Source organism: Nomascus leucogenys, chromosome 4 (genome assembly GCF_006542625.1).
Source record: "Nomascus leucogenys isolate Asia chromosome 4, Asia_NLE_v1, whole genome shotgun sequence".
NCBI classification, from domain to species: Eukaryota; Metazoa; Chordata; class Mammalia; order Primates; family Hylobatidae; genus Nomascus; species Nomascus leucogenys.
This window is the reverse complement of record NC_044384.1, coordinates 99,084,908-99,107,548: the sequence shown is the minus strand read 5'-3', so window position 1 is coordinate 99,107,548 and position 22,641 is coordinate 99,084,908. Positions and strand designations below refer to the sequence as shown.

The 22,641-nt window shown below is 41.5% G+C and overlaps 1 protein-coding gene across 13 annotated transcripts in view; it reads right to left on the bottom strand.

Moving 5' to 3' along the window:
* PBRM1 (polybromo 1) overlaps positions 1 to 22,641 on the bottom strand; it is a 141,106-nt gene that overhangs the window by 106,391 nt on the left and 12,074 nt on the right. For all 13 annotated transcript variants that reach the window (XM_012496530.2, XM_030811634.1, XM_030811636.1 and 10 more), the window contains 4 exons: positions 19,563 to 19,710; positions 12,845 to 12,988; positions 8,907 to 9,023; positions 1,888 to 1,956 (listed from right to left, as the gene is read on the bottom strand). In XM_012496530.2, the coding sequence (XP_012351984.1) occupies positions 1,888 to 1,956; positions 8,907 to 9,023; positions 12,845 to 12,988; positions 19,563 to 19,710 (478 nt within the window). The remainder of the gene's footprint in view (positions 1 to 1,887; positions 1,957 to 8,906; positions 9,024 to 12,844; positions 12,989 to 19,562; positions 19,711 to 22,641) is intronic.

The window sequence follows — 22,641 nt, the reverse complement described above, 5'->3', positions numbered from 1 at the left end:
GGGTGATGGCAAAAGGTGACTCAGACTTTTGGAAAGAAGAAAGGACAAGGTAAGGCAAGAAGTCAAAAAGAGAAGACTGGGGCTGAGATAGAGATGATTAAAGATCTGATTCAATTTCTAGGATTATGAAAACATAATCCTCCTACACAGATGTTAGAAATTCCAGGGATTTAGGAGACTTGAGTCATTCTCAGTAGCAGTTATTGGGCTGATTTAAAAACCTGATGAGGCCTGGCAGGGTGGCTCACACCTATAATCTCAGCACTTTGAGAGGCCAAGGCGGGTGGATCACTTGAAGTCAGGAATTCGAGATTAGCCTGGCCAACATGGTGAAACCCTGCCTCTATCAAAAATACAAAAATCAGCCAGGTTTGGTGGCAGGCACCTATAATCCCAGCTACTCGGGAGGCTGAGGCAGGAGAATGACTTGAGTCCAAGAGGTGGAGGTTGCAGTGAGGTGAGATGGTGCCACTGCACTCCAGCCTGGGCGGCAGGGCAAGACTGTCTCAAAAACAAAAACAAAAAAAAAACCCCTAAAAAAAAAAAGATGATACATTAGGGAATCTGTATTTTATCATTCTGTGAAAATTTATCTGTGGTACCAGTAATTAAACACTGTTACTCTTTACTACTCTCTTAGAATTTAAAGTCAAAGAAGTTTCTCCTTCCTGGCAAACCACAGTGGCTATCAGTCTCATTTCTCAATGAAACTATGTAACACACCGTTTTCCTTTTTGCCTTACCTCCTGGGAGCAGCAAACCCTTCTTATCCTGGGAAGATCAGTGACTCACATTTATGAGGACCTCATGCTGTAGGTTCTATGTGAGATGCTTTATCTATATTATCACTAACCTCTATGACTCTGCAAAGTAGCGATACTACATGCAATATACAGCAGAGGAAGCGGGCAAATCACCTGACCAAAGTGACATAGCTGGTTAAGTAGTAGAGCTAGAAAAAGAACTATATCAGTTCTACTCTAAATACTCAATTTCTGGTACAATTTAGCTCTTTTTCCCTATACTTTCCCTTACTTCTAATAATCAAATTTTAAATCCTAGTCACTCAGTCACACAATTAATATTTATTAAGCACCTACTCTGTAGAGAAACAGTAAGTGTAAGGGTTGAGAACACAGACTACAGCTAGACTGTCTGGATTCAAATCCTAGTTCTCCCTACTAGGCGGTGATTTGGGCAAGTTACTTAACATTTCTGTGCTTCGGTTTTCTAACTTCTAAAATGGGAATAATAACAGTACTACCCTGTGGAGTTTTATTAATTAGCTAATACACATAAAGCACTTAAAACAGTGCTAGGTACATAGCAAGTCTATGTGAGTGTTTACCTGCCACTATTTACTGCTAGGGATACGGTGAAGGGGTAGGGTAGAGAGGGCCAAAGAGAAAAAAGTAGTATCTAATTCCACTGACCTATCACTCTAACATCCGTTGTGGGTAGCTTTTATTCTAACGTATCCTAAAGCTATTTGGAAGCAGATAAAAATAAACAACAGGTTACCCCGTCTACCCTGATGTAATTATTATGCATTGTATGCCAGTATCAAAATTTCATGTACCCCATAAATACATACACCTGCTATGTACCCACAAAAATAAAAAATAAAAAAATTAAAAATGAAATAACGAAGCTTTTGTCACAAATGTATCTTTTATAATCGGAAATGTTGGTAACCAATGTGTTTTAATTTTTGTCCTAAGATGCAATCCAAAGCTACAATCAGTAACACTATTTTAATTTATTTACTGATTTGCTAATAACCCCTTACAGAGACAACTAGCTTCTCTGTTTTCTAAAAGCTCCTAGGAAAGATCATAGGCCAATCTGCTCTAAACCACAATCATTTACTTATGGTCATCTTCATACCTGTATCCTCTGGGCAATGGTCTTGAGATCTATAGGCTCCTTAATTATTGCATAATAATCTGGATATTGCTGGAAGACAAAAAACCAAGCATGCTCAATAAGTTAAACTATTCAGCTAATGAGAAAAGAAGGAAGTACATTGACAATCTGTTGTTCAAACAACCAATTAAGCAGCTTTGTGAGATTCAAGGCTAAAGACATGGCTGTATAGCACGTTTATTATATCAGAACCATAAAGAATTTAATTTTAAGAAGCTTCATGATCTATCCAACAGCATGACATAGGAGTTAAAACTTGGTATTTGAGTGTTATTATTATGCAACTAGCATACAATTTAATGTTTTAAAAAATTCTAGGCTGGGGCCAGGCGTGGTGGCTCACGCCTGCAATCCCAGCACTTTGGGAGGCCAAGGCAGGTGGATCACCTGAGGTCAGGAGTTCAAGACCAGCCTGGCCAACATGATGAAACCCAATCTCTACTAAAAATACAAAAATTAGCCGGGTGTGGTGGCAGGCACCTGTCATCCCAGCTACTCAGGAGGCTGAGGCAAGAGAATTGCGTGAACGTGGGAGGCGGAGGTTGCAGTGAGCGAGATCGTGCCATTGTACTCCAGCCTGGGGGACAAGAAAGAGACTTTGTCTCAAAAAAAAAAAAAATTCTTGGGAGGCCGAGGCGGGCGGATCACAAGGTCAGGAGATCGAGACCACGGTGAAACCCCGTCTCTACTAAAAATACAAAAAATTAGCCGGGCGTGGTGGCAGGCGCCTGTAGTCCCAGCTACTCAGAGAGGCTGAGGCAGGAGAATGGCGTGAACCCAGGAGGCGGAGCTTGCAGTGAGCCGAGATTGCGCCACTGCACTCCAGCCTGGGCGACAGAGCAAGACTCCGTCTCAAAAAAAAAAAAAAAATTCTAGGCAGGGCTGCGGTGGCTCACACCTGTAATCCCAGAACTTTGGGAGGCCGAGGTGGGTGGTTCACGAGGTTAGGAGATTGAGACCATCCTGGCTAACATGGTGAAACCCTGTCTCTACTAAAAATAGAAAAAAAAATTGGCTGGGCATGGTGGCACACAACTATAGTCCCAGCTACTCTGGAGGCTGAGGGAGGAGAATCGCTTGAACCCAAGAGGCGGAGGTTGCAGTGAGCCGAGATCGTGCCACTGCACTCCAGCCTGGGCGACACAGCAAGACTCCACCTCAAAAAAAAATAAATAAATAATCTAAATTCGACCAGGCACGGTGGCTCACACCTGTAATCCCAGCACTCTGGGAGGCTGAGGCAGCTGGATCACTTGAGATCAGAAGTTCAAGACCAACCTGGCCAACATAGCGAAACCCCGTCTCCAATAAAAATACAAAAATTAGCCGGGCATGGTGGTGTGTGCCTGTAATCCCAGCTACTTAGGAGGCTAAGGCAGGGGAATCGCTTGAACACAGGGGACGGAGGTTGCAGTGAGCCGAGATCACGCCATTGTACTCCAGCCTGTGCAACAGAGCAAGATTCCATCTCAAAAAACAAACAAAAATTCTAAATTCACAGAATTATACAATTTTTCATTTAAGGTCCCAAGATATCTATGCTTAGAAATAAAGTAAAAGAAATGCTCTTCAGGAGTTTGTTACAAGCTCTTTTAATTTTGCAATCTAAATAATGTTATTATATAATATTCACATAAACTTTCATAAGGATCTGTAAGAAGTCAGGTTGCAAAATTTGTTAGCTTCATGTTTAACCTGATGCTTCTGCTTATTTCAGTCAAAGTAAGTTTTTTCAAAATAAAATACCTTTTGAATGAAATTTTGTTAAAGAAATGAAGCATGGCTGGGCATGGTGGCTCACGCCTGTAATCCCAGCACTTTGGGAGGCTGAGGTGGGTGGATCACCTGAAGTCCAGGAGTTCAGACTAGCCTGGCCAACATGATGAAACCCCATCTCTACTAAAAATACAAAATTAGCCTGGTGTGTTGGTGCATGCATGTCATCCCAGCTACTTGGGAGGCTGAGGCAGGAGAATCACTTGAACCTGGGAGGTGGAGGTTGCAGTGAGCTGAGATTGCGCCACTGCACTCCAGCATGGGCAAGAAGAGCAGAACTCTGTCTCAAAAAAAAAAAAAAAAAAAAAAAAAAAAAAAAAAAAGAAATGAAGCAAAATTCTAGTCAGGCATGGTGGCTCACGCTTGTAATCCTAGCACTTCGGGAGGCTGAGATGGGCAGATCACGAGGTCAGGAGTTCAAGACCAGCCTGGCCAATATGGTGAAACCCCGTCTCTACTAAAAATACAAAAATTAGCTGGGCGGCGCCTGTAATCCCAGCTACTCAGGAGGCTGAGGCAGGAGAATCGCTTGAACCCAGGAGGCAGAGGTTGCAGTGGGCTGAGATTGCGCCACTGCACTCCAGCCTGGGTGACAGCGCAAGACTGTCTTGAAAAAAAAGAAAAAGAAATGAAGCAAAATTATTAGTCACTTCTGATTTATCAAATACTAGCTCATCCCAAGAAGTTGAACATGTTGAGGAATATCCTTGAAGCTTTCACAACAACCTAGAATCACTCACTGCCCTCAGGCTTTCCTACAGATTTTCTTCCTTGGAGGAAATAACTGAAGTTGCCCAAATATCAAAAGTTGCTCTTATCAGATGGGAGGGGTTCAGGGGAAGTCAGATTGTGCTTTCCCAGCTCTTCCTACCTGTTCAAACCCTACTGAAGCCCAAGCAGCAACAACAAAAACAGAAAGCCACAGCCTTCACTCAGTTACTGGGCTGAACAGATGACCTCAGTGTTGCTTTATCTCATCTATCCTCTAAGTTTACCACTACTTTCTTAACCCTACATCTTCCTTTACTTGGATCAATCTCCATTGCTGCTGCTTCTCTTCACCAGTTCTACTTCTGAGAGAAAGTTCAGAGGACAAATTATGGCAAGGCTACCCAGCATGGGGTACAAAGTAATTCGAAGTCATCCAATCCCACAAATTCCCAATCTACCTCTCCCATGCAGCCAGCCTGCTTGGGACGGACTTACTAAGGAAAGGTGAAAACTGCCCTGCCCCTTCAGGTCTCAATCCTTGTTGTCTTTCAAATTGTCACACCCTGAGGGACCAATAGAAACCTGCTTTTCCCAACCAGCTCCTTCAATGTGACCTTGAAGGGAGAATGGGGGGAACTAATTATTGATGTTTCATTGCCCCAAATCACTGTTGTTGATTTGACCATCACTGATTATCTCCTGCAGGGTAAGAATAAATCTTGAGCGAAGACAGTACTTCTATTTTGTGTGTATATGTGTGTGTGTGTGAATGAGAGTGACAGAGAGCGAGACAGAGAAAAAGAGACAGGGTCTCTTTCTGTTGCCTAGGTTGGAGTGAAGTGGCATGATCACAGCTCACTGCAGCCTTGAACTCCTAGGCTCAAGTGATCCTCCAAACTCAGCCCCCACAAACAGCTGTGACTACAGGTGCACACCACCATGACTAGCTAATTAAAAAAATTTTTTTTATAGAGACAGAGTCTCAGCTATGCTGGCCTCTCAAAGCGCTGGGATTACAGGTGTGGGTCACTACACCTATCCTGTACTTCTTTTATAATTTTTTTTACTGTAATAAAATAAATTTCATGTAGTAACATGAAATTTGCCATTTTTAAGTGTACAGTTCTGTGGCATTAGGTACACTCACACTGCTGTGCAACTATCACCAACATCCACTTCCAGAACTTTTTAATCTTGCAAAATGGAAACTCTGTACACGTTAAACAACTCCCCATTCCCTCCAGCCCCTGGCAACCACCATTCTAACTTTATGTCTCTAAGATTTTGAGTATTCTAGGTACCTCATATAAGAAATCATACAGTATTTGTCCTTTTGCGACTGGCTCATTTTGCTTAAAATAATGTCTTTAGAGTTCATCCATGTAGGATGTTTCAGAATTTCCTTCCTTTTTAACGCCAAATAATATGCCACTGTATATATATGTCACATATACATTCATTCACTGATGGACACCTGAGTTGCTTCCATTTTTAGCTATTGTGAATAATGCTGCTATGAATATGGGTATACAAACATCTCTTCAATATCCTGCTTTCACTTTCTTTGGAGTATATATCCAAAGTGGAACTGCTGGATTATATGGTAATTCCATGTTTAATTCTCTAGAGAATCATCATACTGTTTTCTCCTTTTCTTAAAATTTTAAGTCATATGGCCAATATTAATAATTATATCTTTCTAGTAAGATTCACACATAGGACAGCAGTGGTCAGTTGCTTTATTTCTAATGTTGTAACTATCTTATAGCTAGTCAAGACACATCTTTAAATAACTAGTCTTGCCAATGACTGATGAGGAAAGCTGCGTGCTACTCATCAGTCAACAAGCATCTTGCATACCTATGACCACCCAGCATGGGGTACAAAGTAATCTGAAGTCATCCAATCCTTTGGATCGGGTTCCAGTTATAGACAGTAATACAAAGGTAAATACAGCACAGTCACTGTCCTCAAGAAATTCAGGGAGTAGAAAAGGAGGTAGACAGAAAAGTAAATGATCACAATAGGGCTAAGTGCTACCATAGAGTACTTCTGAAAGTATATCCTTACCTAGAAATATAAGAATGCTGAGACCATGAAAATGTTTGCAGTTTCATAGGCTAATGTGAGTCAAATCTATATGTTAATTATCTTTTGGGTGTAAAGGCATATGGAACTCTGATACTTTTTAAAGGTCTCGCTTGTCTAGAAAACCTCTTCCTTTTTCAGGTAGAAGAGTACCTAATTCGTTTTTCTTTTTTCAGCATCACCAGATCAAAGAGAACTAAAAGGAGGAAGAACTCATTTATCTTCCTCTTACCCTGTCTCCTACACAAAGAGAAAGTTTCTACTCTTAAAAATGCAAGGTTTAGGCCGGGTGTAGTAGCTCATGTCTGTAATCCCAGCACTCTGGGAGGCTGAGGCAGGTGCATCACTTGAGGTCAGGAGTTCAAGGTCAGCCTGGCCAACATGGTGAAAGCTTGTCTCTACTAAAAAATAGAAAAATTAGCCAGGTGTGGTGGTGCATGCCTGTAATCCCAGCTACTTGGGAGGCTGAGGCAGGACAATCGCTTGAACTCGGGAGGTGGAGGTTGCAGTGAGCCAAGATCACGCCACTGCACTTCAGCCTGGGTGACAGAGCGAGACTCCGTCTCAAAAATAAATAAATAAAAAAGGTTTAGTTAAGGTGCTTATTTTATCAATGAAGAATTATCAATCTTGGAAACAACCCAATGTCCATTGACAGATGAATGAGTAAACAAAATGTAGTAAGGCATGGTGGCACAAGCCTGTACACCCAGCTACTTGGGAGGCTGAGGTGGGAGAATCACTTGAGCCCAGGAGTTTGAGGTCAGCCTAGGCAACACAGCAAGACCCTATCTCTAAACAAAACAAAACACCCCAAAAAACTTATAAACAAAAGGTATTATATATAAATAACAAAATGCTATTCGGTTTTAAAAAGGAATGAAATTCTGATTCAGGCTACAATATAGATGAATCCTGAACATATGTTAAGTGAAATAAGCCAGTCACAGGACAAATATTGAATGATTCTTCTTCTATGACGTACCTAGAATAGTCAAATTCATAGACAGAAAGCAGAATGGTGGTTGCCAGAAGCTGGGAGAAGAGGAGAGTGGACTTGGTGTTTAATGGGTATGGAGTTTTGGTTTTGTAAGACTAAAAAGTTCCAGATAGTGGTGATGGCTGCATAAAAATGTGAATGTACTTAATGCCACAGAACTGTCCACTTAAAAATGGCTAAAATGATAAATTTTATGATACATATCCTTTACCACAACAAGAAACAACCAAAAATAATTACCAATCAAAAAACAAAAAACATAAAAACAAAAAAATAAAAATCACAACCTTCTGATCATGTAAAATGATAGACCGTATACATTTTGTGCTGCTGTGAGGAGGATCTCTTGGCTGCCTCCAACATCTTCCTTTTATTTATTTATTTTTTGAGATGGACTCTTGCTCTGTCACCCAGGCTGGAGTGCAATGGCATGATGTTAGCTCACTGTAACTTCCACCTCCCAGGTTCAATGAATTCTCCTGCCTCAGCCTCCCGAGTAGGTGGGATTATAGGCACGCACCACCACACTAAGGTAATTTTTATACTTTTACTAGGGATGGGTTTTCACCATGTTGGCCAGGCTGGTCTCAAACTCCTGACCTCAGGTGATCTGCCTGTCTTGGCCTCCCAAAGTGCTGGGATTACAGGCATGAGCCACTGCGCCTGGCCCAACATCTTCCTTTTTTTTTTTTTTTTAAATTTGAGATGGGGTTTTGCTCTTGTTGCCCAGGCTGGAGTGCAATGGCGCAATCTTGGCTCACCCACTGCAACCTCTGCCTCCAGGGTTCAAGCGATTCTCCTACCTCACCCTCCCAAGTAGCTGGGATTATAGGCATGCGCCACCACGCCCGGCTAATTTTTTGTATTTTTAGTAAAGATGGGGTTTCTCCATGTTGGTCAGGCTGGTCTCGAACTCCCAACCTCAGGTGATCCACCTGCCTCGGCCTCCCAAAGTGCTGGGATTACAGGCATGAGCCACCACGCCTGGCCCAACATCTTCCTTTTAAACTTACTTTATTTATCAGTGATTAATACAATTCTTTTTTTTTTTTTTTTTTGAGACGGAGTCTCGCTCTTTCACCCAGGCTGGAGTGCAGTGGCGTGATCTCGGCTCACTGCAGGCTCCGCCCCCCGGGGTTCACGCCATTCTCCTGCCTCAGCCTCCCCAGTAGCTGGGACTACAGGCGCCTGCCACCTCGCCCGGCTAATTTTTTGTATTTTTAGTAGAGACGGGGTTTCACCGTGTTAGCCAGGATGGTCTCGATCTCCTGACCTCGTGATCCGCCCGCCTTGGCCTCCCAAAGTGCTGGGATTACAGGCGTGAGCCACCGTGCCCGGCAATACAATTCTTAAAGTACTAAAAACAAAACACTGACATGTACCTGTTTTTAATTGCATCACTTACCACTTTAGAAGGCAGTTTCTGAAAAAGTTCGCTAATGAGACGTCCTGATGGATTTGTAGCTACAACTATGGCTTCAAGAAGCTGCTCCAGGATCTCCTTCAAGTAAGTTGGAGAAGACTGGTAATGTGGAGAAAAAAGGACTTTGTAAGAGAAATAATAAAATGCTGAATATTACGTAGTTTCTAAAATTGTAAAGCTAATTCAAAACAGCAACGTTTTTTTTTTTTTTTTTTTGAGATGGAGAGGCTGGAGTACAGTGGCACAATTTCAGCTCACTGCAACCTCTACCTCCTGGGTTTAAGTAATTCTGCCTCAGCCTCCCGAGTAGCTGGGATTATAGGCGTACGCCACCCAGGCCCAGCTAAATTCTGTATTTTTAGTAGAGACGGGGTTTCACTATGTTGGCCAGGCTGGTCTCAAACTCCTGACCTCGTGTCCGCCCACCTCGGCCTCTCAAAGTGCTGGGATTACAGGCATGAGCCACTGTGCCTGGCCAAAAAAAGCAACTCCTAAGCAGTACTTATTTTAACTCCAAATTTCAAGAATATCCTATAATGTTCTGATGCTGGACATACGCATTGTATCCCTAGAACAACCTATGTGAACCTAATGAGGTGCCTTATATTATTTTTGCAATGAAATCCCTTGTACTAGGTCCTTTTACTGAACCTTTTTCTACAGTAAATATTGTAATGGCAAAGTTTAAGTGCTACAAATGTGAAATGAGCAACTAGGCAGGAGAAAACATGTCCCATAATAGTTCGTCATTTCTATATCTGCTGTTCACATCTACTGAAGTCTTCATATTCTTATAGGACAATGACTACTTACATAGAGTTGAGACTACATACTTTTAACCATGGGGTGCTCTACCAGGTCTAACTGAATTCAAATTAAGTCAAAACTAAATAGCGATTAAGTAAATCAATGTACACCATTTCTGTTCTTTAGACTCACTGGCTTATACCCTAGCTTAGTCACTGTTTCAACATAGGAAGCATATGCCCCAAAGAGTACTTGACCAGGGAGAGTCCAAGTCTGAAGCAAGTTTCTAGAATAAGCAATGGAATGTCTCAGTCAAGGATTAAATTATGCTTCTAGTCCAAATCATTCTTTATACATATAAAATAAAGAGTAATTTTTTTTCTGGTTTAAATCATAAAAGTACTGGTATTCTGTCCTAATCCAACAGAAGCTCTTTTTATTTAGTATGGTCTCAATTTTAAGGTCCAACACTTTTTTTTCTCCCCACTCTGTTGCCCAGGTTGGAGTGAAGCGGTGTGACCATGGCTCACTGCAGCCTCAAACTCCAGGGCTCAAGCAATCCTCCCACATCAGTTTTTCAAGTAGCTGGGACCACAGATGTGTACCACTATGCTTGGCTAATTTTTTTACTTTTTGTAGACATGGGTGTCTCACTACATTGCCCAGGCTGGTCTCAAACACTTGGGCTCAAGTGATCCTCCAGTCTCAGCTTCCTAAAGTGTTGGGACTGCAGGCGTGAGCCACCGCACCAGACCCAAGAAAATCATCCTTGATTTAAAAATTAGAAACCTGAAAATTTCTTCTCCCTCCATGAGAATCATTGAGTTATAAAATGAGTCTTGGGGTCTGGTATGGTGGCTCACGTCTGTAATCCCAAGCACTTTGGGAAGGTGAAGTGGGAGGATCACCTGAGGTCAAGAGTTCGAGACCAGTCTGGCCAACGTGGTGAAACCTCATCTATACTAAAAATACGAAAATTAGCTGGTGTGGTGACAGGCATCTGCAATCGCAGCTACTCAGGAGGCCGAGGCAGAAGAATCATTTGAATCCAAGAGGTGGAGGTTGCAGTGAGCTGTGATCGTGCCATTGCACTGCAGCCTGGGCCGAAGAGCAAGACACTGTCTCAAAAAAACAAAATTTGAAAGAGGCATGGGAGGTATAAATGTGAATGTACAAGACCCTCCCAATTTCTCATCAATTATGCATTACAGAAATATGGGCAAGTCCTAAATAGAGGCATTTTAATTTTTCGACTAGAGCCCTGAAGGTCTACACTAAGGGTGGGGCCTCTGCAAGCAGTGTTCTACCGAAGAAAGCATGGGCTGCTTCTCCTGTATTCATATCAGAGAGTAAAATTCCAGGAAATTCCTATTTTTAGCCTTCTATCTAGTTACAATCACTTAACTACTTAAAGAAATTGACAAGGTGCTGAGGAACTATATACATATATTTACATATCATATATAAAATATAAAATTTTATACGTATAAAATATAATTTATACGAACTACATGTATATATATATTTTGTGTGTATCTGTCTATCTATATATACAGATTTTTTTTTTTTTTGGAGACAGCGTCTCATTCTACCACCCAGGCTGGAGTACAGTGGCATGATCTCAGCTCACTGCAACCTCTGCCTCCTGGTTGTTCAAGCGATTCTCCTGCCTCAGCCTCCCGAGTAGCAGGGACTACAGGTGCCCACCACCATGCCCAGCTAATTTTTGTATTTTTAGTAGAAATGGGGTTTCACCATGTTGGCCAGGCTGGTCTCAAACTCCTGACCTCAGGTGATCTGCCTGCCTTGGCCTCCCAAAGTGCTGGGATTACAGGGGTGAGCCACAGCACCTGACTAGGAACTGTATTTTGAGACTCTAAGAAGTAATTATATTTTTGAGAAATTCACCCATCACTGCTTCTCTGTATTCCAGCAAAAGGCCTATGTAGATAAGTTACAGAAGGGGAATATTCTGCATTGTACTTCTTACAATTTAGCTGTAGAAAAGAGTTGTGATCCCCTCTACTATTCTTTTTTCTCTTTTCAAATATGTCTTTTTATTTTCTGTCTTTCATTTTTTTTTTTGAGATGGAGTCTCACTCTGTCGCCCAGTCTGGAGTACAGTGGCGCCATCTCGGCTCACTGAACCCTCCACCTCCCGGGTTCAAGCGATTATCCTGCCTCAGCCTCCTGAGTAGCTGGGATTACAGGCATGTGCCATGCCTAGCTAATTTTTGTATTTTTGGTAGAGACGGGGTTTTACCATGTTGGCCAGGCTGTTCTTGAACTCCTAACCTCAAGTGATCCTCCCGCCTTGGCCTCCCAAAGTGCTGGGATTACAGGTGTGAGCCACCATGCCTGGCCATGAAGCACGTGTCTTTATTTAGTAAATATTTATCAGCACCTACATGTCAGGTATAGTGCAGATATGAGGAATAAATGAACAAGAAGATACCTGCTTAGGAGCTATCATTCTACTTGGGGGAAGAGAGAAAAACATGTAAACTAGTATGTTATTTCACATATAGTGACATTATAAAAACTGAAGACAATCCTGTGATGACAGGGTGGGGTAGGGGCTGAAAAGGAGGAAGGCGGAGCAAACAATGGAGATAGGGTGGTCAGGAAAGTCCTGTCTCAGTAGACCCCATTTTAGATGGTGTTAGAACAATAAAAAAGAGCCAGTCACGGGAAAAGCCAAAGGAAGCATTTTCTACGCAGAAGAACAACTGCAAAATTCCAGAGGCAGAAATATACCTGGTATGTTCTAGGAACAGTAACCATTCTAACCTACAGAAATATTCCTCACTAAGGTGATTACATTCCAACTTCTAATCACAACACTGCCTTTCCTTACATGATGTCTCAATGTAGCAATACTGGACTAATCCTTGATAATATCAAGATTCTCTTTAAAACTGAGCAGGAAATATGCACTAATGTAAGTACAATTCATGAAAAATCACCACACATGGCACACGTTGTCCAGGATATCCTAGGATCCCTTAAAAATGGAGTGGGGCTCTCTGGCTGAATGTCCTTTTATCCTCCCAGTTACTAATACAATTGCACAGGAATTCTAGTTGCCCAAAACAGCCCAGAGGGAATCACAAGCAGGGGCCCTCTCTGCCTTCCAGGAGCCCATCCATCACAAGTTCCAGCTACACACTTACTCCTTCAGTCACTGTGCCCTGATTGTCTTGCCCATCTTCATCATCATCTTCGTCATCTGCTTCTCCTTTCTGAACAAACTCATTTCTTGTTCGAAGGTACAAATCCCAGAGTTTGCAAGCGGCTTTATATTCAGGAGAATCTGGCTGTATGTTAGCAAAGACAAAAAAAAATCACTTTAGTAATGTACTGGAAATTAGTTGCTACTTTTAAAGCAACTGTTTCAGCAAAGACCAAAAATTCTATTACAAATTTTAACATCCTCATGATTAAAACATATATGGGTCTAAATCCTGTTTCCAAAAAATGAAGTGTATGTTTTAAAGACATTCTGAAATCAAATTATTTACGTCTTATCTCATTACAGAAAGACTTGAGGCAGAAGACAAATGATTTGCTAAATTAAAACTAATTATGACCGGGTGCGGTGGCTCACACGCCTGTAATCCCAGCACTTTGGGAGGCCAAGGCAGGCGGATCATGAGGTCAAGAGATCGAGACCATCCTGGCCAACATGGTGAAACCCCGTCTCTACTAAAAATACAAAAATTAGCTGGGCGTGGTGGTACGTGCCTGTATTCCCAACTACTCGGGAGGCTGAGGCAGGAGAATCACTTGAACCAGAGAGGCAGAGGTTGCAGTGAGCCGAGATTGCGCCACTGCACTCCAGCCTGGTGACAGAGCAAGACTCTGTCTTAAAAAAAAAAAAAAACCCAAAAAACCCCAAAAAACTAATTATTACTAATACACTAAGAAAGACAACTTAAAGAGATTTGATTTAAAGGATAGAAGCTAATGATGGTTCTGATGTTATTAATACTTCTAGTTTGAAATTCTTTAATACCTTGTTTCAAAATGTCTGCTCATGAAGTATAGTGGGCATAATAAACTCTTGACTGAAACCTTCTAGTAAAAACAACGTTGGACGCAATGTTTAAAAAATGAAATAAAACTTTAAAAATGCATACATGGGATGCCAATAGGAAGTAAGGATGTTCATAAAATTAAAGGAGTAAAAGCAGGAACCCAGACGAAAACCCACAACACTTAAGTCAAATGTTCACTTTGAGGGCATTTATTTGTGATAAAACCAAGCTTTCATTTCCAAGGCTTCTCTGGGCAGCAAGGAGGGAAGACAAAGGTCAGGGTCTACCAGAAGCTGGGAATCCAAAGGCCACGGCTGCACTGTTAGTGGGAACTCAAATCAGTTTCTGCACTGCCAGGGAGCAAGGACGACTGCCCATCTCAACCTCTACCTATCTAAACTCACGCCTATCTCAAACCATGGCACTGAAAGGAGAGGAGACGCATGAAATGAATCTCTGAGAACTCTTCATCATAAGTTAGCCTTAATAAAGACAAGCCACTCATCCTGGACAAGCAACAAATCATTTCTGGATGAAACTAACTTCAATTTAATGCTCCAATGATCTCTACAGATAAAGTTCCAAGAAATATGAGCCCATAGTAAAAAAATCATGAGGCACATAAGAATCAAAGAATCACAAGAGAAAGCTAGAAAAAATGACAGTGACAACAAATATATGTATTAGATATTGGAATTCAAATATTAGATTATCAGAATAATCTACCATAGAATAAAAAACAGGTGTGTTAAAAATGTTTAAAAGTTGGGCATGGTGGCCAGGCGCGGTGGCTCACGCCTGTAATCCCAGCACTTTGGGAGGCTGAAGCAGGGGGATCACGAGGTCAGGAGATTGACACCATCCTGGCTAACACAGTGAAACCTCGTCTCTACTGAAAATACAAAAAAATTAGCTGGGTGTGGTGGCGGGTGCCTGTAGTCCCAGCTACTTGGGAGGCTGAGGCAGGAGAATGGTGTGAACTGGGGAGGTGGAGCTTGCAGTGAGCCAAAATCGCGCCACTGAACTCCAGCCTGGGTGACAAAGCGAGATTCCGTCTCAAAAAAAAAAAAAAGTTGGGCATGGTGGCGCACACCTGTAGTCCTAGCTACTTAGGTGGCTGAGGCAGGAGGATCACTTAAGCCCAGGAGTTTAAGGCTGCAGTGAGCTACAACTGTGCCTGTGAATAGCCAGTGCACTCCAGCCTGGGTGACAGAGCAAGACTTTCTCTCTTTAAGAAAAAGAAAAGGGCCGGGCACGGTGGCTCACGCCTGTAATCCCAGCATTTTGGGAGGCCGAGGCGGGCGGATCATGAGGTCAGGAGATCGAGACCACGGTGAAACCCCGTCTCTACTAAAAATACAAAAAATTAGCCGGGTGAGGTGGCGGGCACCTGTAGTCCCAGCTACTCGGGAGGCTGAGGCAGGAGAATGGCGTGAACCCCGGGGGGCGGAGCCTGCAGTGAGCCGAGATCGCGCCACTGCACTCCAGCCTGGGCAACAGCGAGTCTCCATCTCAAAAAAAAAAAAAAAAAAAAAAAAGTTTAAAGAAACAATGAGTTTGAAAACAATGAGTAAAGTCCTACAGACTCTAAAAAAGACGCTACTTCCTATATGTAGAAAAATTAAAATGCAAATACTAAATTTATATTTAACTAAGAGATTTCACCAAGAAAACTGAAAGAACAACAAAAAAAAAGATTATCTAAAAAGCAACACAGACGCTGGGCGCGGTGGCTCACGCCTGTAATCCCAGCACTTTGGGAGGCTGAGGCGAGAGGATCACCTGAGGTCAGGAGTTCAAGACCAGCCTGGCCAACATGGTGAAACCCTGTCTCTACTAAAATACAAAAATTAGCCGGGCGTGGTGGCAGGTGCCTGTAATCCCAGCTACTCAGAGGCTGAGGCAGGAGAATCGCTTCAACCCAGGAGGCAGAGGAAGCAGTGAGCCAAGATCACACCACTGCACTCCAGCCTGGGCATCAGAGCCAGACTCTATCTCACACACACACACACACACACACACACAAAAGGCAACACAGACACAAAAGCAGGAAATATGAAAAGTTAAGAGAAATGGAGACCTGTGGGAAGTCTAATATAACACCCAATCAGAGTTTCTACAAGAACAGGGCAAAGGCAAAATGCAAAGACACGGCTAAAAAAAAGATGATGAGAAACACCAATCTAAGATTTATGAAACATTACTACTTGCAAATTCTATAAAGATATCCACATCTAAATATATCACAATGAAACTATAAAATACAAAAGAGAAAAAGATACTAAAGATGGCCAGAAAAGACAAGACACATAACCTTTAAAGGAACTACAATCATACTGGCGGATGACTTCTCAACAGCAAAATGGAATGAAGAATAAAGAAAGTAGTAATAATGAATGGTACTGACTCTATAAATCAATATTATTATTATTATTATTATTGTTTTTAAAGACAGGATCTCACTGTTGCCCAGGCTGGAGTGCAGTGGCATGATCATAGCACATTGCAGCCTTGAACTCTTGGGCTCAAATGATCCTTCCACCTCAGCCCCTCAAGTAGCTGGGACTACGGGTGCATGCCACCATGCTCAGCCAATTAAAACAATTTTTTTTTTTTTTTGTAGAGATGGGATCTTAGTACACTGCCTAGGCTGGTTTCACACTCTTGGCTTCAAGCAATCCTCCTGTCTCAACCTCCCAAAGCGCTGGGATTATAGGCATGAGCCATCATGCCTGGCTGAATAGTATTTTATGGCAGGGGTCCCCAACCCCCAGGCCACGAACAGCTACCAGTCCATGGCCTGTTTGGAACTGGGCCGCACAGAAGGAAGTGAGCAGCAGGCAAGACAGCATTATCGCCTGAGCTCCTCCTGTCACATCAGCAGTGGCATTAGATTCTCATAGGAGTGTGAACCCTGTTGTGAACTGAGCATGCAAGAGATCTAGGCTGTGAGCTCCTTATAAGAATCTAATGCCTGATGACATGAGAAGGAAGAGTTTCATCCTGACCCTGCCCCCTACATCCACTGCTGTCCATGGAAAAATTGTCTTCCACAAAACTGGTCCCTGGTGCCAAAAAGCTTGGGGACCACTGCTCTATGAGATTCAAAAATCACCACAAAAGAACTAAAGTACACAGCACCAGCATTATAAATAAGGAAAAGAGTGATCAGAGTTGAATTATTCTAAAGTTTTTGTATTGTTTGGAGGATTAAGATCCTGATTAGCTTCTGGCTTTGATAAGTTAATGATGCATATTAAAACTTCTTAGATAAGAACTAAAAGGTTATCCATAGGTGTTACAATTTCCAAATTTTAGAGATAATAAGAAGAAAAAAGTTTTGAAAAAAATGACATCAAAGGAAGGCACAGAGGAAAAAAATAACAAAAGGTACTGAAGAGTGAAATAAACTGAGCAAGGTGGTGTGCACCTGCAGTCCTAGCTACCTGGTAGGCTGAGGTGGGATGACTGCTTGAGTCCAGGAGTTTGAGTCTGGCCTTGGCAACTTAGTGAGACCTCATCTCTTAAAAATATTTAAGGCCGGGCATGGTGGCTCACGCCTGTAATCCTAGGACTTCTGGGAGGCCGAGGCAGGCAGATCACCTGAGGTCAGGAGTTCAGGACCAGCCTGGCCAACATGGCAAAACCCCGTAAAAATACAAAAATTAGCCGGGCATGATGGTGGGTGCCTGTAATCCCAGCTACTCGGGAGGCTGAGGCAGGAGAATGGCGTGAATCTGGAAGACGGAGCTTGCAGTGAGCCGAGATCGTGCCACTGCACTCCAGCCTGGGCAACAGAGCGAGACTCTGTCTCAAAAAAAAAAAAAAAAAAAAAAAAAAAAAAGGCAAAGGGTCAAGTATAATTAACCTACTTTCTAACCAGAAAAAAAAGTATAAAGCAAGCTGGGCATGGTGGTTCATGCCTGTAATCCCAGCACTTGGGAGGCTGAGGTGGGTCGATTGCTTGAGCCCAGGAGTTTAAGACTAGCCTGGGCAACATGGCGAAATCCTGTCTCTATCAAAAATACAAAAAATTAGCCATGTGTAATGGTGCGCACCTGCAGTCCCAGCTAATCAGGAGGCTAAGGTAGGAAGATTGCTTGAGCCCAGGAGACAAGGGCTGTAGTGAGCCAAGATCACACCACTGCACTCCAGCCTGGGCAACAAGGGAGATCATGTCTCAAAAAAAAAAAAAAAAATTATGAAGCCGAAGTAATTAAGATAGAAATAGAATGGCCTAGTAACAGATAAACTGGCCTGTGGAACAGAATAAAAGGACAGAAACAGATCCATGAATACACGGAAATGATGACAGCAACAACCGCGAACAAATGCAGAGAGAGAATAGTGTTGGTTACACCTGTGGGAAAAAAATTGATTCCTACCTTATAAAAGACAAAAATCAATCCCAGCTGCATTTATTCCTACCTTATAAAAGACAAAAATCAATCCCAGCTGCATTAAAGGCTTATATGAAAGACAAAACTATAAATCTTTAAGAAAAGCATATTAATAGATGAATATCTTGGGCAAGAGGAATCTCTGAAACAAGATACAAATAAACCCAATTTGAAGATTGATCAATTTGATTATACTAAAATAAAACATTTCTGTTCATCAAAAAATACCATGAAAGGTGAAAAGATATGCACACAGTGGGAGAAGATATTTGAAACACACAAAATCAAATACAAAAATTTAAAAAAACTAAAACACATATAATCAAAAAAGCTTTAGTATCCACAATAATTAAAAAATTTCTATGGCCTGGCATGGTCGCTCATGCCTGTTGTCCCAGCACTTTGGGAGGCCAAGGTGGGTGGATCACTTGAGGTCAGGAGTTCAAGACTAGCCTGGCCAACATGGTAAAATCCCATCTCTACTAAAAATATAAAAATTAGCCGGGCGTGGTGGTGGGCACCTGTAATCCCAGCTACTCAGGAGGCTGAGGCAGAAGAATCACTTGAACCTGGGAAGAAGAGGCTGCAGTGAGCTGAGATCATGCCACTGCACTCCAGCCTGGGCAATAGACTTTGTCTCAAAAAAAAAAAAAAAAAAAAAAAAAATTTCTAAAGCCAGGAGTGGTGGCTCATGTCTGTAGTCCCAGCTATTCACAAGGCTGAGGCAGGAGGATCACTTGAGGCCAGGAGTTTGAGATCAGCCTGAGTAACATAGGGAGACTCTGTCTCTAAAAAAAAAAAAGAAAAAAAAATTCCAGAAATATGAAAATGACTAACAAACCAAGAGAAAAATGGGCAAAAGATGTGAGCAGACAGAGAAATAAGAATAGTTCATAATCACGTGAATGTGGGTTGGGCACAGTGGCTCACGCCCATATCCCTGCACTTTGGGAGGCCAAGGCAGGCAGATTGCTTGAGCCCAGAAGTTCAAGACCAGCCTGGGCTCTTGTTTCATGGTGAAATGTTAAGGACATGACTTGTGTCCTTAACATGGTTAAGGACAATTCAACATGGTGAAACCCTGGTCTCTACAAAACATGCAAAAATTAGCTGGGCATGGTGGCACATGCCGGCAGTGCCAGCTACTCAGAAGGCTGAGGTGGGAGGATTGCTTGAACCTGGGAGGCAGAGGTTGCCGTGAGCCAAGATCTCACCACTGCACTCCAGCCCGTGTAACAGAGCAAGACCCTGTCTCAAAAGATAATAAATTAAAATACGTAAATAAATAAGAAATAAAAATCATATGAATGTTGTCTCTTTACGAGTAAGACAAATGTGAACTCAAGCCAGAAAAAGAAACTACTACTCACCTGCCAGGTTTATAAATATTAAGAAGCCAATTATCAAATTGGTATCTTCCAATTGGTATCTTTCCAAATTTCATAATTTCTTACCTTATAATAGGCCTTTGCATTGTTAAAAAGAAGCTGGAAGTCAGCAGTCAGCAAATTAACATCATCATACTCTTCCATTTTTAGTTTCTGTTGTATTTTCATCAAGTCAATGGGCTGAGAAACCACTTCATAATAGTCTGGTTGATTTCTGTTATAATTTAAATTTTTTAAAGGAGATATTAATCTGAAGCTTACAAAAAGTTTTATTTCAAAACTATTGATGGTAATGTTCAACATTCCAAGTGACAGAGCATATTAGAATCTTTCATGGACTTTGAAGCTTACTAAAAAAAAAAAAAAAAATCTGCCATCAAACTCACATTATTAGAACTAAAAGAGAAGAAGAAAAGCAAGATGCACATTCATTCCCTTTTCAAAACATATGTTAATGATATAAAAACCTAAATTAACATCTGTGATGGTCTTTTATATGCTAAATATTTAATGTTTAGGGCACCAACGCTAAACCTATGTCAATGGTATCCTTTATAAATAAAGATGACTTACCTTTCATAGTGCTCAAAAGTGTGAAAACAGAGATATGTCTCAACACTCTTTATAAACTTACAAAACAGACTCTTTCTTCAGTAAGTGACCACATAAATTTTTTCTGCCAAGTACTATCAAATGCCTATCATAAATGCTGCTACAATACCAATTACTAAAATTACAAAGGAGGAAGATGAGCCCTTGGCTTACTTAGCTTAACAAAGATGAATGGACATCAGATACATCTAAACACAACCAAACTCTTGGAAAAAAAAAAAAAGCATGGGACTAAGAAATACAAAATTTGGCTTAGTAGTTATACCTTGCAGGACAGGGGTAGTGAGGAACACACAAGAAACTTTTGAGGTAATTATAATGACAAAATTTCTTAAAATAATTAAGCAATTTCCTTCTTTAATTCCTTAAGTAATTTTAATGACAATTTCTTAAGTTCCCAAAGTAACTTCTTGGGTTTAGGGTTCATGGATGTTTAGTATTTTTTCTGGCTTTCTTCAAATGAAGTTCCAGGAGACAAGTAAACCTACTGAAAAACGATGTGACTATTTTCTCAATTCTCCCACGGGGTAGGTATTCAGCCCCATTCTAGATGTGTAAGAGGTAAGTTATTACAAATAACATCATGGCGATTAAGGCTAAAATCTCTCTTGGAACCTTAGCTGACAGCTTATAGCCACTCTTTTATTATGTATATTTAAATTATTTTTTAACTTGTATTCTGACATAAAAGTTGCAAAAATAGTACTTTTTTTCTGAACCATTTGAATAAGCTCTGACATGATGCCCCATCACGCCTGATAATTTAGTGTTTGTTTCGCACAAACAAGGACCACAACTCAATCATCAAAATCAGGAAGTGAATGTTAATACAGTACAGTTGACCACTGAACTGTGCAGGTCCACTTACATGGGAACTTTTTCCAACCAAAAAAATCAGAATATTGAGAAATCAGAGAAAAAGCAGAAAGAATACTGATGCTGTCTGTGGTATCAAGGAACCTTCTCACAGCAAACATTAAGGCTTTGATAACTTAATATCCAAGATGGTCCTCTCCATCTGGGCCTACTGGACCCACAGTCCAGTGCTCCTTGCTGAGGCAGGACCCCAGCAGTGTCTCAAGCTAAGGGGATTATCTGTAGACAATTGAGAATTCAATGAGGACATGTGCCTACAAAGGACACTATCCCCCAGAACCACTGCTACAAGGTTCCTCACAAACATTTTTAGAATTACCACAAAGACAAAAGAAAAGTCAAGATCCCAACCTCTCAGTCTATGTCATATGGTCAAAACAGGGTCCCCCCATTTCAAAACGAAATACTTCTAATTTCTAACAGTACTAAGTTTTTCGGAAATCAAACATACAGAAAACCATCAAAAGTAAGAATCATCCTTGTAATCCAGAATAAACAGCACCATTTGTATTTTTATAGACATTCTTCCAGACTTCTCTATAGGCACATGTACACACAAACCAAATTTAACATAAACAGGATTATATTGTATGTTCTTTCAAAACAACTTTTCTCTTTCAACAATAGGTGAGGGCAGTCTGGCATATGGCTGCAAAGTAACCAAAATGCAAAGTTTTAATCAGAATAACGAGAAACACTAGCCCTGGTGTGCAGAGAGCCTGCCGGCTACTCCCTACCCCATTCTCCCTTCTTCTCAGGATGACAGCATTCTAAGCTGCTGCATGGCTACTAAAGACTGTATTCTCAACCAGCATGGTGTTGCATGCCTGTAGTCCCAGCTACTTGGGCGGTTGAGGGAGGACTGCTTGAGCCCAGGAGGTCAAGGCTGCAGTGTGCAAAGATGGTGCTTGTGAGTAGCCTGCATTCCAGCCTATGTGACATGGCAAAACCTCGTCTCTAAGGAAAACAAAACAAAACAAAACCTTAAAGACCATATTTATTCTCCAGCCTCACTGCAGCTAGGTTCTAGCCAATATGAGAGCTGAAGTGTGTCATATCCAAGTCATGTCCTTAACATTCATTCTTTTTCCATACTGGCTGGAAGGTAGTTGTGGTAGTGAGTCATCTCAGAACATGCAGGCAAGGGTGATACCACAAAGACTGCAGAATACAGTTGGCTAATACTTGTACCTTGACAACTTCACAGAACAAGACTTTTACACAAGAGAAATTTCTCTTTTGTTTCAGCCATTGTTGATTTGGATGTCCTAGCACAAAGCAGACTAATACAGTAACTGAAACAAAGTATCAAAAAGGTATTCACAAATTGTGTAGCTCTGAGGAATACTAATTCTCATAAGTACTTGAGAAAAAACATACATTCCACAGAGGAGCGTCAGAAAAAAGGCACCATTATCTTCGAGGTTGTAACATGACAGTGGTCCAGCACCCAAGGTGTGTATCCTGTGCCCCTCAGCACTAGCCTGCCGGCGAAAAGGAGGCAGCAGAGGGACGGTATCTTCTATAAAAGTTGTTTTGTATACTTCAGCATGATGCTGCTACTCTATACCACATAATGGTTAACAGCACAGGCTTTGGAGTTAGAACGACTTTAGTCTAAACACCAGTTATCTTTTAGTAGTTACAAGAACTTGTG